Source organism: Mastigoproctus giganteus, chromosome 9, assembly GCF_048544385.1.
Source record: "Mastigoproctus giganteus isolate SK-2022 chromosome 9, ASM4854438v1, whole genome shotgun sequence".
Taxonomy (NCBI): domain Eukaryota; kingdom Metazoa; phylum Arthropoda; class Arachnida; order Uropygi; family Thelyphonidae; genus Mastigoproctus; species Mastigoproctus giganteus.
The window spans coordinates 71,633,847-71,652,497 of record NC_143583.1 but is presented as its reverse complement, the minus strand read 5'-3'; the positions used below and the strand labels follow the sequence as shown (position 1 = coordinate 71,652,497).

Below are 18,651 nucleotides of genomic sequence, written 5' to 3'. Positions count from 1 at the left end.
ATTTTGGCCTAAACCTTGAACAATATTTCTTAGTTGGTATGTAAAGCCTAGTAGCTTCCAAGATAAGTTCTTTGAATGCTTCCCATTTTGAATTTGCTGTTGGTAACATCATCAGTTGGTCCCACTGTATAGAATTTAAATACTGTCTCAGTCGGTTATTGCTTCCGTAGTCGCCTTTATGGAAGCAATAACCCTTCCCTTTACCCCTAATGGTAGTTACCTCTTTCAGTAAATCCCACTTCAGCACACTGTGATCACTGCCACCTAGTGGTTCATTTATCTGCAGATTCTTAATGCATGAAGAATCACTGCTGATAATCAAATCAAGAGTATTACTCCCTGTAGTTGCCTCCCGAACATGCTGATGTAGAAAAAAATCATCCAATAAATCCACAAAAGCTCTGCTAGTGTGTGAGTGACCAGCCCCCAAATTCCAGTCAATATCTGGGAAATTAAAATCTCCCATTATAAGACTCTCTGATTTACTGGCCCACTCTATTTCCCTGTACAGTTTCTTATTATACTCATCAGAGTCATTAGGCCTATAGCACACTCCTACTCTCAATTTTGTTCTCCCAATGCTTATGTCACACCAAACTGACTCAACACTGCACTGTCCAGCGATGTCGACTGGCTTCACTTCCTTGGTTTTTATGTGTTTCTTAACTAATAGCATAACCCCTCCCCCTTCCTATCCTGTCTATCCTTTCTGTAGACGTTGTATTCCCCAAATTCCAGTTCTGCATCCCTTATATTTGTGTGACACCACGTCTCTGATATCCCAACAATATCTGCCTTTGATGTTTTGAGCAATACCTCAAATTCATCAAATTTATTTACTAAACTCCTAGCATTGGTGTACATGCAAGTATACCTGCACCTGTTTCTATTCTTAGCTACCCTAACACAACCCATGTGTTTACTTGTACTGCAATGGCTCCCAGCAGTCTCTGAAATATCATGCATCTTGTTTTTCAGGCTTCTGCTCATTCTAATAGAAGCAGTGCAAGAATCTCTTTCACCTCTGCCAGTGGCTACTGTCACTATTGGTCTTTGTCTCCCCCCAAGCTAGCAGTTTTCCGATCCACCTAACACTGCCTCGATAGCATCAGCAAATATTCTTGCACCCTTTCTATTTAAGTGTATCCCATCCCTGTAGAAGCAATCTCTCCTGTTAACAAGTACAGTCCAGGCTGAAAAAAATTCTACCCCTTGAGCCTTGCACAATCTTTCCAGGGCCGAATTGATCGACAAGGCTCTCATCATATACTCCCTCCTATCGTGTCTGGGCAGAATTGCAGACACTTTCAAATTCAACCCTAATTCTCGGCTTTTGTTCAACAGTGACCTGTACTTGTTAAGTAATTCTGCCGGTCTCCTACTCCCATTCTTAATCATTGCCTCCATGATTTTTTTCTATCACTGAAGTTAGACTGGCAAGTCTGTAGTTAGCCAATTTGTTCTTAAAAAAGACTTTATAGATTAGCAAAATCTCCAAACAAAAAAAAAAGATCTCCCAAGCACCAATGATGTGCTCACAGTTAATCTTAATGGTTCAATGCACTCTTTCGTCTCCTCCTTCAAAATTATTCATAACATATCATCAATTCCAGGGGCCTTAGGCTTGAAAGTTTTTCTAATAAACAGCTTTCTATAATTTCATATTACTAATTTTGTACTGCTTAGTTTCCATATGAAAATCCATATGAAGTTGTCATATGGACTGACAAAGGACTGTCCACAGTCCTTTGTCAGTCCATTGTCTGTCAGTGACATACTGTCCTATAATGAAGCTACACCAGGGTCCTGATCCCTGACAAAGGACTGTCCACAGTCCTTTGTCAGTAAAAATAAAAGCAAAGTACCTGTTCAGTTCACGAGCAAAATCAGCTATTATCTTAGCCTTTCTGGCATCTGTTATGTAAGGGTCCAATCTGATTTGTTCTTTTCTTCTCTTTATTTACAAATGTTAAAAACCTTTTCCCCAGCCTTAGTTCTCTTTGCCACTGTTTTCTCATAATCATTCCTTTGCCAGTCTGTTTCCTTTCTGTCAGTGACATACTGTCCTATAATGAAGGGTCCTGATCCCTGGAGGATTTGGAAAGAAAATCAGAAAATTTAGAAAGGTGAATAATAAATAGTACTGTGCCAAGGTCCAAGCATATTATGATACAACATTGTAGGGTTCAATACTTTTCATCATTCTGTAACTCTCTTATGCCATTTTTTTATGTTTTGTTAAATTAGCCAACTCCTTATTCATCCATCTTGGTACCTTCATCATGCTAAATTTTCTTAATGGTATATAATATGCATTCTTGGCTTTTGTGACTATTGTCTTGAATATTTTTGCCCTCTAGCATGCTTATATAAATAACAATTTTCTAGCTGATTTTAAGGGATTACAAATTCCAGACACTAACATCAAGTCCTAACTCATAATCTTTTGTCAACACCACCTTAACAGAGCATGTCATGGAGTCTTGTCATTGATATATAGGAATTTTGCTAGCAAGGACAAGGAGGTGATTATCCCATTGTACAAGGCAATGGTCAGGCCACACCTTGAATACTGTGTACAGGTCGGAGGCCTCATTTTAGGAAGGATGTAGAGTTGCTAAAATGAGTATAAAGAAGGGCAACAAGATTGGTGAGGGGAACAAAGGGGTACTCTTACCAAGATTGGTGAGGGGAAACAAAGGGTTGCTCTTACGAAGAAAGGCTTAAGTTTTGCAAATTACAGTGTCTGGAGACTAGGCACCGGCGAGGTAATCTGATAGAGGTGTACAAAGCCTTGAATGGTTTGAGCATGCTCAATGCTGATGGGATTCTTCCTCTTGCTCAGATTAAGAACCTGAGGGGACATAGATTCAAACTGAGGAAAGACAATTGTAGAATAGATGTGCAGAAATTTGCCTTTAGCCAGCAGGTAGTTGATTGCTGGAACAGACTTCCATCTCTTGTTGTGGAAGTTTATAGCTTAAATAAATTTAAGACTGAGCTGGACAAGAACTTGGAATGAATAGAGGAGTGAAATGGGAGGGTTTTTTTGTGGCTGATGCTGCGTAAGTTTGCTTTCTTGCATCATATGTCTCTGCTAATGCTAATGCTAACTTAGAACTAAGGCCTCTGATTTCTTATTCTGAATATTGTTAGCAGCTGCATGTGTAATATTACCTTTGTTCCCTTAAAAGAAAAGTGTTATATGATATCATTAACCTTGGCTTCTGGCAGACATATCTCAGTCCTGTTTCATGTCCTTACTACACAATATAATCCCAGTTTCTCTGATAATTGAATTACAACTTCATATGAATTGGCAGCAGCTTCTGTTCCTAGCATTCCCTCCCTCTCTACAACTAGATGCAGGAAAGAAGACTCAAGCACTGATGTTGTTATTTGGTTTTTAGGAGCATTAGCAACTAAGGCCATATTGTTCCGTGAACATGCGGTGGTCATTCCTGACCTTTCCGCATCCTCCGTATTTGGTGGTGACGGGCTCGAACCCCGGTCTAATCAAGAGGCGTGTGCTACTCACTGCTGCTCCTTCCCACCTGGCTACGGAGGCGCCTCTCAAGCACTGAATTGGACATCTAAGTGCCTCAATGAGTTTCCTGATTTAATTCCTTCTAGTGCATTAATCCTTTTCTTCAGGCAGTCTCTCTTATCTACCAAAATGCTGAGTTTGTGCTTAATTTCCTTGCTCTCATCCTGTGTTTCAGGTGCAAGACTCAGACCATAGTCAGGCTACTTGTGGATATACAAACAAACCATTTTCATAATCTTTATGCTATGTGCGGATATACAAAGTTCAGACATTGTATAGTCAGCAGCTTCATACTAATGCTTGGGAACTAAGACCACAGTATATGGCACTCAAAAGTCTGTTCATCAACAAACATACAGAAGGATGGACAAGACAGTCCTCAATTTACTGTAATTATTCTGTTTATGTTATATTACTACTGAAGGTTTTAAATATTTACCTTTTCACTTTTTCCAGTTTGCTCATAAGGTTTCTCAGGAGGTTGTTGCCTGTTTATCTGTTGCTCAAGGTAGTGAATTTTTTGCCTTAAATCTGATAGTTCTGCATTTTGAACAGAATTAGATGTACTGGTTGATGCTGTTAGTATCTGAAATATGATATAATTGTACTAATTACCAAAATGAAGAAAGCATAATAAAATTTAACATAAACTTGATGAAAGACATTAACTGAAAAAAGATGTGGACTAATGCCAGCCATTATTAAACCATTATTATTAATCCTATCATCAGGTCAAAAGCAAGGATAGCACTTGAAAATTATACTAATACATATTAAAGTTAATTTCAAATGTAAAAAAATTCACATAATTGTTTTTTTTAATATACAAATTCTGCTAGTGTTTATAAACTTTAAAAATAATAGGATAGCTAAATGTGAATACTGTAAATAAATAGATGAAGTTAATGAACAAAGGTTATAAAGTTCTCTAAATATTATTCAGTATTAATACTATAGTACTATATATTAATACTAATAATAGTTATATTTTTAACTGTACAACCAAAAAAAAAAAAAAAGAAAAGTTAAGTCTAACAAAAAGCATTTATTTCCCAGATTGTACATCTACCAACTTGTCTTGCCCCATGTTATACAATTAATAAGTAACACTCCCCTATAAAGAGAAGTTGTGAAGAAATACCCTTTCCCCTACTTGCCCTGATGTTAGATTAGATGAGATCTTTTCTTGGTTGTGGTGTGATTAACACTGCAGTTTCCACTAATTTCCAGTTCAATTCAGTCCATTTATCATTTTCTCAGTGCCTTTTCCTTATTTCACTCTCATAAAGAGGTATTGTTAAAAATGTTTTTTGGCACTGAATTTGTGTAGCATTATCTGGTGGCATTTTGATTCAGACTATTTTTCCTTGGTCTGTTCTTGAAAGTATTCCTGTTGATGGTGCTGCATTTTAGTGGTCTGAGTGACTGTTGTATTGCTCACCACATCATGTCTGTAAAATGCAAAATTTCTGTATTTTTCTACACCATTGTGGTCACATGATTTACCAGTCTTATTTAGACTGAAACAGCATTTGTTATTGGATGGTTTAACATAGCCTTGTTATTTTTCACATACTTTTGGTCTTAGCAATCATCAGGAGGGTGCTGATTTAAATTTTTATTTATTGGCTCATAATCTTGGCTACATTTGCTTTTTATTTATAATATTCAAAAGTTTTATACATATTCCTTCCACTGTACCATTGTGTTATTTATTTATATATATATATATTTTTTACTTCTGCCTTGGTTTAACTACTGTCTTTGTTTAATGTGTTTCTTTACTTTTCTGTGCACTTTCCCCTCCTATTTAACTTTACATACATTACTTTCCAGGCTACATGTTGCTGGTTATGCTTATGCAGTTTGAGATGTTTGCCAATGTCTTCATTTCTATAGCCTTTTATTTTTTTTCCATAATCTACTAATTTTAGTGTGTGTAGACAGAGAGATAAGAAGATAAATATATAAATGACTAAAAGCATTACAAAGTACTTTAAAAAATTATATGTAAAGTAGACCTTCGTTACAGCACTGTTGAAGGGACCGGCCCCAAAGAGCACTATAGTACCTTTGGAGGCTATTTTTCATTTTTTTCATAGACATTTTGGTAGATAAGATCAATTTTTTTTAAAACTTTTTTTGCATTGTTTATAAAGCAATAGTTTACATTAAGTTGAAAATCTGTACATGTACTATACTTGCTTTTTTTTTTTTTTTTTAATCTTCAATATTTTTTGCCTAAAAACAATGAAAAATTTAAAAAAATTGTTATTTCTGTATAAATGTGATAAATTTATTATTATTATTATTATATTAAGAATAAGTTAAATCTTAGAACAAAAGTTATTATATTATGCATTAGTGGACTCCTACCTCAATTATTTAGTAAATGTATGGGCATGAGCAAATATAACAGAAATAAGGGTAGTAAACAACTTAATTAACAGGATTTTGAAACTTTTAATGGTGGCAAACTCTTGGAATGACCTGAATAAGAGAAGGCAATTTTTGTTAAAATGCAAAATACTGTATCCAGTACAAAAACTGAAGTTAAATTTATTCTTGAAAAATCTTAACTATTTATGAAGAATCAAATCTGCAATCAAATGGCACACATAATTTAAGGAACCCAAAAGCAATTACTTTTCCTCACCCTAGAGTGCTAAATATATTTGGAGATAGGCACACAATAAATATAATAAACAACTTGCTGGCTAGTGTTGATTTCAGGCTCAGGAGAAGTTATCCCATCTCCAAATTAAAATTTCTAATAAGAAAATTCTTGATACTCAAATGATACAGTGGATTAGAATTGCTATGCAGATAAACTGCTATCTCTGTTTGCAGTACGGAATGTACTATGTGTTGTGATTTCATTATCTTTTCTGTTAGATAACAAATTTGTATGCAAAAACTGTTGTAAATGAAGAATTACAACTTGTCAAGAAATTTACTTTCCTTAACAAGTTCATTTATTGTAAACAAATTCTCTTGATAAAAATAAATTGTATTCTATTGTATTGTATTATTATTAATAATAATAATATAATATTATTATTATTTTTTTTTACAATACAATATAAACAAATTCTCTTGATAAAAATAAATTGTATTGTATTGTATTATTATTATAACTATTAATAATAATAATATAATACTATTATTATTATTATTTTTTTTTACAATACAATATAATTTTATTTTACAAAGAGAATTTGTTTACAATAAATGAACTTGTTAAGAGAAGTAAATTAATTGACAACAAGTTGTAATTCTTCATTTACAACAGTTTTTGCAAATTTATTATCTAACAGAAAAGATAATGAAATCACAACACATAGTACATTCCATACTGCAAACAGAGAGAGCAATTTATCTGCATAGCAATTCTAATCTATTGTTGGCTAGTGTAGATTTCAGGTTCAGGAGAAGTTATTCTAGCAGTTATTCTAGAAGTTATTCCAAATTAAAATTCTTAATAAGAAAATTTTTGATATTCAATGATACAGTAGATTAGAATTGCTATGCATATAAATTGCAGATGAAGTGGAGCATCGAAATGAATACATACATATGCAAGCATACGATGAAATAACAAAACTGGAGACTGATATGACAACTTACAGGGTGAGACTACATACCAAGTGGCTGGAACAATTTCTGGATATTCAGGTCACCAAACAGCAAATAGCGGACCAGAGAAGGACCATTGTCATGAAGAACCTGATAGCTCCTGCAACCTTGGAAAAAATGAAGCAGGACGTGAGCGATCAACTACAAAGGTTAAAGAATACGGAACCACAGGAGGAAGAACATACCACCACCGAACCAGAGGAGGGAGTTTGTTTGTTTGTTTGGTTGGTTTTTAGGAGCATTAGCAACTAAGGCCATATTGCTCCGGGATATGCGGTGGTCATTCCTTGACCTTTCCGCATCCTCCATATTTGGTGGTGACGGGCTCGAACCCCGGTCTAATCAAGAAGCGTGTGCTACGCACTGCTGCTGCTGCTGCTCCTTCCCACCTGGCTACGGAGGCGCCAGAGGAGGGAGAGCAAGAAGAAGAAGAAATACAACCCACAGCAGCTGAAGTGGAAAGAGACAAGGTCATGATATCCAGAATAGGGGATGTGTGGGCGAAGGCCCTAACAGAATTCAAAGGAATGAACCCACAAAGACTCACGTGATACTGAAGCAGAGGCCAAATAGAACCTTGTGGAGAGTCATAGACCACAGACCACCTGAATCGGAATATAATATCGCATTACCTCGACAGCAATGGTGCAACACTGGAGGCCATCCACACAGCCGTGTATTGTGCTGCGGTACAGTCATGAGGATTAATGGGAGAGAAGCGAGAGACCAGCAGCAGAAGAACCGAAAACAGAAGGAACCACCAGCTGGGGAAAGAAGACTTCAGCAGAAGATAGAATTAAGAGTCAAGATAAGCCAACTGACCCAGTACTAACAGGGCAATAGGAGTAAGAAATTAATTTGAAAAGTGAAGAGCATCCTCAAGACAAATAGCGTCCACAGCAAACATGAGACAAAAAATCAGAGAATAGGAGGGTGCTTGGACACACTGAAGCAGAACCTCCTTGCACTCAGCAAGAGACTACACCGATACAAAGAGAGCTCCCAGAGGAAAATAAACAACCGAATCTTCGATGAGGACCAAAGAGGCTTCTACAGGAATCTCAGAGAAGACGGGAAAGAAGCGAACAGACCACCCGAGAAGTTCTGGGGAAATATATGGAGCAGATAAGTAAGATATAACAGCCGAGCGTCCTGGACAGAACTAGAAAGCAAGAAAATCAAGGACGTACAAGAAATGAGAGGGTGGAGATTTGGGAAGAAGAAGTAAAACAGACAATCAAGAACTCTCACAACTGGTGAACTCAAGGAATAGATAATGACCACAACTACTGGTACAAGAAGAAGCTCACTTGCACACACAGAAGCACCTGGCAGAGCAGTTCACCCAAATGATAAGGCACCCAGAGACAATTCCGAAGTTTCCCATTCAAGGAATCACATATCTGAAGCCTAAAGATGAATATACAAGAAACCCGGCAAAATATAGGCCAATCACCTGCCTCCCAACAATGTACAAGATCCTGACCAGCTGCATAGCAAGGAAGATATCAGACCACTTGGACAGCCAGAACATAATGGCCAAACAGCAGAAAGGATGTAAGCGGCTGAGCAAAGGATGCAAGGAGCAATTAATCATAGATGCCACGGTTATGGAGCAAGCCTACAAGAAGCGCCGCAACATGTACACAGCCTACATTGATTACCACAAGGCCTTCGACTCCGTGCCTCATAGAGGTGATGAACATCTACAAAGTCAATCCGATAGTGACAAACTTCCTAAGAGAAACGATGGCTAAATGGAGCACCACAATTAAGGTCGAAAAAATCACAACCAGGCCAATCCCTATCAGGAGAGGAATCTTTAAGGGAGATGCCCTAAGCCCATTGTGGTTCTGTCTAGCACTTAACCCGCTATCCACCATGCTTAACAGAAGCAAGTACGGATATAACCTGAAAGAAGGAAGGAAGAATCTGTACACCCTCACTCACCTGATGTACGTAGATGAAATCAAGCTTTACGCGGGACCCGAGAAGCACCTCCAGCAACTACTCCAGATCACCGAAGAATTCAGCAATGATATTAGGATGGAATTTGGTCTAAACTAATGCAAGACCCATGGATTGCGCCAGGGAAAATTAGTGAACCGAAACTACCAGCTGCAGACTGTTAAAGAGATTGAAGCCATGGCAGAGGAAGAGGCCTACAAATACTTGTGGATGATACAGGCTCACCAGTTACAGCACAAGGAAATTAAGGCCTGCCTGACCGAAAAATACCATCAGAGGCTCAGAAACCTGCTGAAAGCAAAGCTGAATGGAGGAAACACAGTTAAAGCCATAAACATCTATGCAGTCCCAGTGTTAACATACTCCTTTGGGGTCACACATTAGACTAACACTGAGCTGGAGAATTTCATGAGAAAAACAAGGACAATGATGACCAAGAGCCGCCAACACCACCCAAAATCTGCCATGGAGAGACTGACAATTGCCTGGGAAGAAGGAGCCTGATAGACCTCATTGAGCAGCATTAGCATTAGTAGAGGCATATGATGCAAGAAAGCAAGCTTATGCAGCATCAGCCAAAAAAAAAACAATTCCATTTCACCCCTCCGTTCGTTCGAAATACCTGTCCAGCTGAGCCTTAAATTTATTTAGGCTATCAACCTCCACAACAGCGGATGGAAGTCTGTTCCACTAACCAACCGCCCGCTGGCTAAAGGCAAATTTCCGCACATCTATCCTACACCTGTCTTTCCTCAATTTGAATCTATGTCCTCTCAGGTGATTATTCTGAGCAAGAGGAAGAATCCCATCGGTATTGAGCATGCTCAAACCATTCAAGGCTTTATACACCTCTATTAGATCACCTTAGCGGTGCCTAGTCTCAGACACTGTATTTTGCAAAACTTAAGTCTTTCTTCGTAAGAGCAACTCTTTGTTACATTCACTAATCTTGTTGCCCTTCTCTGTACTCGTTCCAGCAGCTATACATCCTTCTTGAAATGAGGCCTCCAGACCTATATACAGTACTCAAGGTGTGGCCTGACCATTGCCTTATACAAGGGAATAATCACCTCCTTATCCCTTCTAGAAAAATTCCTGTATATCATTGACAAGACACCATGAACTACTCTTGCAGCCTGTCTGCACTGCTCAGAGAACTTCATATTTGCCTGCACAATTACCCCCATGTCCTTTTCATTCTCTACTACTGTCAGTGTAGTACCACAGAGTTGATACATTGCTCTGGGGTTGCTCTTTCCCATATGTAATACTTTACATTTTTTCAATGTTAAACTTCATTTGCCACCTCTCAGCCCATCTGCTCAACCTTTCCAGATTCTGTTGCAGCAGCATAGCATCAGTAGTGTCCTTAACAACCCTTCCAACCTTTGTATCGTCTGCAAACTAGGATATTAAGCTTGATATACCATCATCAATATCATTTATAAATACAGAAAACAATAATGGACGCAACACTGAACCCTGAGCGACTCCGCTAATAACATTAGTCCATGATGAGCAGTGTCCACTGATTATCACTCTCTATCTTCTCCCCCTCAACCATCCCTTTATCCATAGCAGTAATTTGCCTCCAATGCCACACTGCTCCAATTTGTGCAGCAGTCTTCCATATGCAACAGTATCAAATAGCCTTTCTAAGATTCAAATATATAATATCAAAGTTATTCCCTGCATCCAGTTCTTTTGTGACTGCATCATAGTATCCAATCAAATTGGTCAGGCAAGACTTTCCCTTAACAAAACACTTAACAAAAGAAGACAGTGATAGTTAACCTGAAGGATTACTTCCAGAAACACACAGCAGCAGGCCATAAGGAAGATAGACAAGCGGTATACCCCACTCAACCTAAGCGAGAATCCCCCTCCCCCACCAGGAGGTACAAATGAAGCTAGAAAGATGGGCAGAGAAGACACTCCAGGCAGACACTACAATGACCTCCATCAAGATCACATAGATAAAATTGCTTCCAATGCATGGCTCACAAGCGGGATGCTCTTTCCCGCTTGTGACTGAAGGATTCATGCTCGCCATCCAAGACCAGGTAATCAACACCAGGAACTATAGAAAATACATCACAAAGGAGCCTGGAATGTCCGATGATACATGTCGACAATGCCACCTGGCCTCAGAAACGATCCAACACATCACCACAGGGTGCAAGGTGATCACGCAGACTGAGTACACTCATAGACACGACCAGGTAGCAAGGATAATACATCAGAAGCTAACGAGGAAATACCAGTTGACCAAAGAAAGTGTGCCATATTACAAGTACGAATCACAGACAGTACTAGAGACCCCAACCCCCAAATGTACTGGGACCGCGCCATAATAACGGATAGGACAATCCCGCACAACAGACCAGACATAACTCTTGTGGACAAGAAATAAAGACTACCTATCTGATTGACATAGCAGTACCCAACACCGGCAACCTGCAGAAAACCCATGGGGAAAAAAATCAGGAAGTACGCAAACCCAAGACAGGAGATCAGAGAGATGTGGCATATGCAACAATCCCGATCATTGGATTACCATCCCGATCATCGTGTCAACCACAGGTATGATGCTAAAGACCCTACATAACAGCCTAGCAGCAATAGGTCTCCCAGCGAACACCTACAAGGAACTCCAGAAAGTTGCAATCCTGAACACCTGTAGGACAGTCAGAGAGTTCCTCGACCAACAGTAACACCAGACATAACAACGACAACCCTGTGTACTTGGTAGCAATACCCGTCACAAGGTGGAACCTCCAATCAGGGAGAAATAATATAAGAGCAATAATAATAATAAGGAAGCATTTCCAGATGGTTGGGTGGTCTGACACTTCCAGTTGTGGTAGTCATACAACCATCTGGAAATGCTTCCTCGCAAGAGACTGTCTCCATCTTTTCAAACCAAACCCTCTGCCCAAGGCCTGAACACGAGTGACTTGATCCTGCACCACACTTGATGCAGTATGTTCAATATTTCTACTTCTCATCTTCACCGTGCTATGGAGGTAGGCCTGCTTTAGCTTTGGCTACCAGTGGTGAGTGGCAGTTATGGGAGCCACACCAGATGGTACCACTCTCTGCCTCAGCTATTATTTTGACCTTGGGGAAGATAGGCCTGATGAAGCAACTTTTGCAATTCCCCCAACCCTTTTGCAGTATGATTCTAACTCTGGTCCATGATATTGGCAGTCTGGCGTTGTAACCACTGGGCTAACCTTGCCCCTATAATAATAATACTACCATTAATTTATTGATGCCATACTGAACACATGCAAAAGACATTCGTATTAGAAGAGGCATATGATGCAAGAAAGCAAGCTTATACAGCATCAGCCAAAAAAAATTTCCCATTTTACACATCCATTTGCTTTAAAGGTTTGTCCAGTTCTTCCTTTAATTTATTTAAGCTATCAAATTCCACAACGTCAGATAGAAGTTTGTACCAGCAATCAACTACCTGCTGGCTAAAGGCAAATTTCTGTACATTAATTCTACAACTGTCTTTCCTCAATTTGAATTTATGCTCCCTGAGGTTCGTAATCTGAGCAAGAGGAAGAATCTCATCAGCATTGGGCCTGCTCAACCCATTCAAGGCCTTATAACTCCTAAATCCGATCATCTCACAGGTGCCTAGTCTCCAGATGCTGCAATTTGCAGAACTTAAGTGCCTTTCTTGGTAAGAGGACCCCTTCGTTCCCCTCCCCAATCATTAATTACTTACCAGCAAGAAAAGTAGACAAAAATATTATATTAAAAAAAAACAAAAAAAAAACACTGAGGACAGCATCCAAATGAAACAATGAATAGTAGACACAGGCTTGTAAAGAGCAGCCTAACAACCTTCAAATAAATATGAAATAAATGCCACCTGCAATTGGAACAATTTCTAGAATTTAGTACCCTATTATCCTTCTACCAAAGCCAAATATTAAGAGGAGAGTTATATCTAGGTTTATATCTTCTTGGGACTTTAAAAAAAAACAAAAAAAAAAAGAACAAAAAAAAAACAAAAAAAAACTCAATATATGCAGGATAGTGCTTTAAGTAGAAGTATTATAATGGGAGTTTATTTTGTGTGTGTGTGTGTGTGTGTGTGTGTGTGTGTGTGTGTGTGTGTGTGTGTGTGTGTGTGTGTGTGTGTGTGTGTGTGTGTCCATTTCTTAGGACCAAATAAGCATATTAGCTGATAAACACAATAATGGCAATCAAATCAATGGTGATTAAGACAGAACAACAACAATAATAATACCTACTATAATCAAGCCAAAAACAGTAACATCTAATAATTAATATATTTGACATCTACCTACCAATCCACAAACTAATATTAACACTGGAAATAATCAACCTAGGAACTGATTAACATTGTTTAACCAAAACCAAATTAAAATTTTTGGCATTACCTCTCTGCACAAAAGTATCAAGGCTAACAACAGTTTACCAAAACAAAGATCTCAAACTGATTTAGCCATTTTCAAAAAGGCAACAACTTTACTCTATCAGAAAGAATAGAATAAAAATTCAAAACTGAAGAGGTAACTGTTAAATAAGAATTAAGAATTTAACACAAGAAAATATTTATCTTCACTTAAAAATTAAATGAAATAAATAAATCTTATATACTATTTTGGGTCAGTTTTTTTTTTTTTTTTTCTTTTTTTTCAGGTTTTTCTATGTCGTTCTTTTCTATCTTGGTTCCAGTCTCCTCTAACTCCACATTCCTACAGGTCCCCTCCATGACCTTCATCCATGTTCTCTTAGGTCATCTCTGCCCTTGCTTACCTACACCCATAAATTAAGCATCTTATTTACTGGTTCATCCTGCCCACTTTTCTTAACATGTCTAACCATCTCAGTTTCCCCCTCTTTCATTTTATCCCCAATTGCAGCAACTCCTAGCCTCCAAATATATTCGTTTCTCATTTATTTCTTCTGGTAACTTCACTTATCCACCTTAATATTTCATTTCTGCCATATACAACCTTTGTTTTTGTCACTTTTTTAATTCCCTGCACTCTGAGCCACATAACATTACTGGCTTCATGCCTAATTTATAAAACTTACCCTTCAACCTAACTGGAACTTGTTGGTCACACAACATCCCGCTTGCCTAACTCCATTTCAGCTATTGACCACAAATTCTGTTTGTCACACTCCCATTCAATATTACCAGGCTGTTGCATTGCTAAACCCAGATATTTAAATGAATTTGCCTGCTTTGCTTCCTGATCCCCTATACTCACTACATCTTTCTCTCTATTGCCATCTCTAAATTTCATCTCAGATATTGTTTTTGCCCTTCTAATCCTCAATCCATTCCTTTCCAATACCTTCCTCCAACACTCTGGTCTCCCATTCATCCCCTCCCACAAATGATCAGTCAGTACCATATCATGAGCAAACATAATACACTATGGTGCAACCCCCTGAATGTTCCCTATCAACTCATCTAAAATTACTGCAAAGAGAAACAGACCCAGAGCAGAACCCTGATGTAAACATGCCCTCACTAAAACCTCATCAGTCTCTTCAAAAACTCTCCTTACTCTAATAACTACACCCTCATACATTTTTGAATAATTTTTTTAAGTAATCAAAATCCTAACCTTTTCCATAACACTATCCTAACCTCTTCCATAATGCCACCGATTAACACTTCCCTTGAAACCCTATTGTAAACTTTTTTCCAGCTCAATAAAAACCCAGTACAGTATTCTCTTCTCTCTGTACTTATATATCAATTGTCTCATACAAAATGTCCAAGTTTCATGGTTTAACCTACCCAGCATAAAGCAAAAGTAGTTCCTTTTATTACTTCATTCCTTCACCTATGCTAAATAACCCATTCCCATATATTCATATTATGGCACATCAATTTGATCTCCCCATAATTTGCACAGCTTTCGTTATCACCCTTATATATTGGAATAAGAAAGCTTTGCCTCCGTGTAACTGGCATTCTACTGATAATTTTATTTTATAATTCCATCACCCATTTTATTCCAAATCCCCCTGGCACTCCATCCAGTCTTACAGCCTTATGGCACTTCATTTTAGATAAAGTCACATACAGATTGGCAAATTCTGCATTACACTACATCCCACAAATGTTTGATGGGATTAATGTTGGGGGTTGGTGACAAGGGAAGCACATGAAATGCTTGGACATGGTCCTTGAACCATTTCTGCACAATGTGAGTCTTGTGGCATGGAGTGTTGTCTTGTTGAAAAAGTGCAGTGCCTTCTGGATACATAGTCAACATGTATGGCAAAACTTGGTCTGTAGGATCAAAAAACAGTCTCTGTTGTAAACCTGAAGAGCTAAAAGCAGCAAGCATAGAAAGCCAATTAAACAAATTTATTTCAAGCAAGGGAGAAATAAGCCAAAAAACAAAACTGGCTTGAAAGACTGTTACAAACACATTCTTTCAACATTATTTTAACCTATGGAGCTGAGAGCCAGGTAAAAAATAAAGGAGTATATCAAAATTTAGCATCTCCAGAAATGAGAGTTTTTAGAAAAATAAATGTAACTAATAGACAAAAGCAGGCGGAAAGACCATAACAAATGAGGAAATAAGAAAAAACGTTGGAGTAACAAATATCCAGTCAAAAGTAGGTGAAACAAACTTAAAGAGTGTATTAAGCATTCAGAAATGTTGGGAGAATAGCTAAAATATATATTTGATGCAAAAATTAACAGTAATATGCACAGAGGGAGACCAGGAGGAAGGTGGACTAAAGGTGCTAAGCAAACATTAGTATAAAGGGGGCTTAATTTGGCTAGAACTAAAGATCTAACTGGAAATAAGACAGCATGGAAGAAAATAGTGAAAATCCAGAAGAACAAATGAGGACAAGGACAAGTCATTTTTCCAGAAGGGCAAATGACTTTACTACCATAACAGCCTATACATCCACTGGTAATAAGATATTTGGATGATGATGATTAAAATTATTTTCTGATATTTCAGTTTACAATGTAAAGATAAATGTGAGAGAGGTTTGCTTAGTTTTACGTAATAAAAATCAGCTTTAAATTACTAAATAATTGACTGTTAACTCTGACAGATAGATTTATAACACTGACACTAATCGTTGGTGGAAAACTTTAACTAATGTAGTGATTATCAACCTGTGGGATTCGAACTCAAACAAGAGTTGCTATTAGATTTGCCAAGGCTTGTGAAATATATTTCTCTCATATATAAATGAATAAAATATTACTTCTAACTACATCACTGCTTAAATTACAATAATTAATATTATTATTATTAGCCAATGGTGCAAAAGCCTGAGGCTTATGCTGCACCAGCCAAAAAAAAATTTTGAGTTACCCTGAGAGAGAGAGAGAGAGAGTCAAAAGTATAAGGGAATCACCAAGGAAGAGAATAATAATGATATGCAGCTCGGGACCCAGGGTGTCCCACTTTGCTTTTTTTCTTTTTAACTAAATCATAATCAGTTGGCATCTCTCAATCACATACATATTTTTCATTAGAAAAGTTATAATCTGGCATCTGCTTTTCAGTTTTACTTAAGCATGCATTTGTACAACAGTGCTGTGTAAATTGCATTTCACCCTTTATTTGAAAAATAACCAGAAAAAAGAAAGTATGTTGACTAATACATCCAATACAAATTTACTTCAATAACTAGAACAAGAGTGAAAAGACTAAGATGTCATATGCAGGGAAGCTTTCAGTGAATCGCTGAAACCAAATAAACTGCAACAAAGCTCACAGTTAAACAGTCAATTTAAGAAAAGCAATTGGCACTTCTAGAGGACCCCTATCCCAGGTTTGAGGTGACCTCGATCATGAATCCTTATTAAATTGTCAAAATAGGCTGCATTCTCAAACAGGTTGGGAACCACTAAACTAATATAATGAATACAATTTTAAAAAATGCACAGCTTTGATTCAAGTACTTTGTACATCTGTTTGGTGAAAAGACCATGAGCAATGGAATATTACATATACAGTATTACAGGAAACATACACAGAAACATACAACACTGACATTCTATGATGCATCTACCACTTCAATCACAGTGTGCCAATTCATATGATTTATTGTTTATTACACATGGATGAGTGTTCACAGGCCAGTTTGCACATCGTGCCCACTGAAAAATTCAGACTACCTCATGAGGAAAATCTTACTCCCTCTATCTGAGATCAACTAACTTTGGGAGTTATTAAAAGAGGCCTTTAAGAATTTTTTTCTGCATCCAATGGGATTTTAATAAGAATCTCTGTGAATGAAAGACAAACGTCTTTCATTCACAGAGATTATACTGTCACGGACAATACATATTATATATACAGGGTGATTCACTACCAGTGCGACAAACTTGCAGGTGGTGTAGGGGGCACAAAGACGAATCGGAATCACATAGCATTGCAGGGTCCAAAATGCCTTCGTCATGCGGTAGAGGACGATGAACGGGAGGTCGCGTGAACAGCGATCCCACTGGAAGTCAGCATTTGTGAACAGTTTCTGTTGAAGAAACCAAGTAGCAAAAGTCCTCCGGAGTGAATAATCTGCAGGCTCCAATGATTGGACGTGTTGCAGATGGTATGAACTCATTTGGTTTGTTGACAGTATCCTCCATACAGTGGATTGGGAAATACCCAATCGTTGGCCTATCGCTCAAGTACTCGGATTGCCTTCTGTTATTGTTATTTTGGTTTTTAGGAGCATTAGCAACTAAGGCCATATTGCTCCGGGATATACGGTGGTCATTCCCTGACCTTTCCGCATCCTCCGTATTTGGTGGTGACAGGCTCGAACCCCAGTCTAATCAAGGAGCGTGTGCTACGCACTGCTGCTCCTTTTCACCTGGCTACGGAGGCGCCCGGATTGCCTTCTGCAAGACATAGGACATTCTCCTCATTTTCTGGCGTCTTCATTGTTCGCTCTCGATTCATGGTACCTCTCGTGAAACAGTCTCACGTAACCTTCTGTGCACATGGGCGAAAATCGTATGATGAGGAGCACGCCTGTGCGGGAAATGTTCCTGGTACAAGCGTGCAGAGCGGCGCGCCCATTACAGTCCGCAGCTCCATACGCGAGGTGCATGTCGGCCAGTTCAACGTTTGAATACTCGTCCATCCTACTGCCTCGGGAACCGGTTCGCAAATGCTGACTTCTAGCGGGATCGCTGTTCACGCGACCTCCCGTTCAACACTTCGTTCGCATGACGAAGGCATTTCAGACCCTGCAATGCTATGTGATTCCGACTCACCTTTGTGCCCCTACACCTCCTGCATGTTTGTCGCACTGGTAGTGAATCACCCTGTATATCAAGGAATATAATAGTCTTCGTCAGGGGTGAAGTGGGTGGGGGGTTATCGCATTTTTAATGGTGTTAGTTCTTGTAAATCTGGTGTACAACCCATATTTTTTTTTTGGCTACGCTTTTAATCTGTTCACTAATTTAAGGGACAAAGGTAATGTGCTCTTTTTACTTTTTC

General features: G+C 38.3%; 1 protein-coding gene across 1 annotated transcript in view; it reads right to left on the bottom strand.

The window, feature by feature from the left end:
* Positions 1-18,651, bottom strand: part of LOC150080437 (centrosomal protein of 290 kDa-like) — a 386,964-nt gene that overhangs the window by 101,244 nt on the left and 267,069 nt on the right. The window contains 1 exon segment of the mRNA XM_090380692.1: positions 3,987-4,133. Within this exon segment, the coding sequence (XP_090236818.1) occupies positions 3,987-4,133 (147 nt within the window).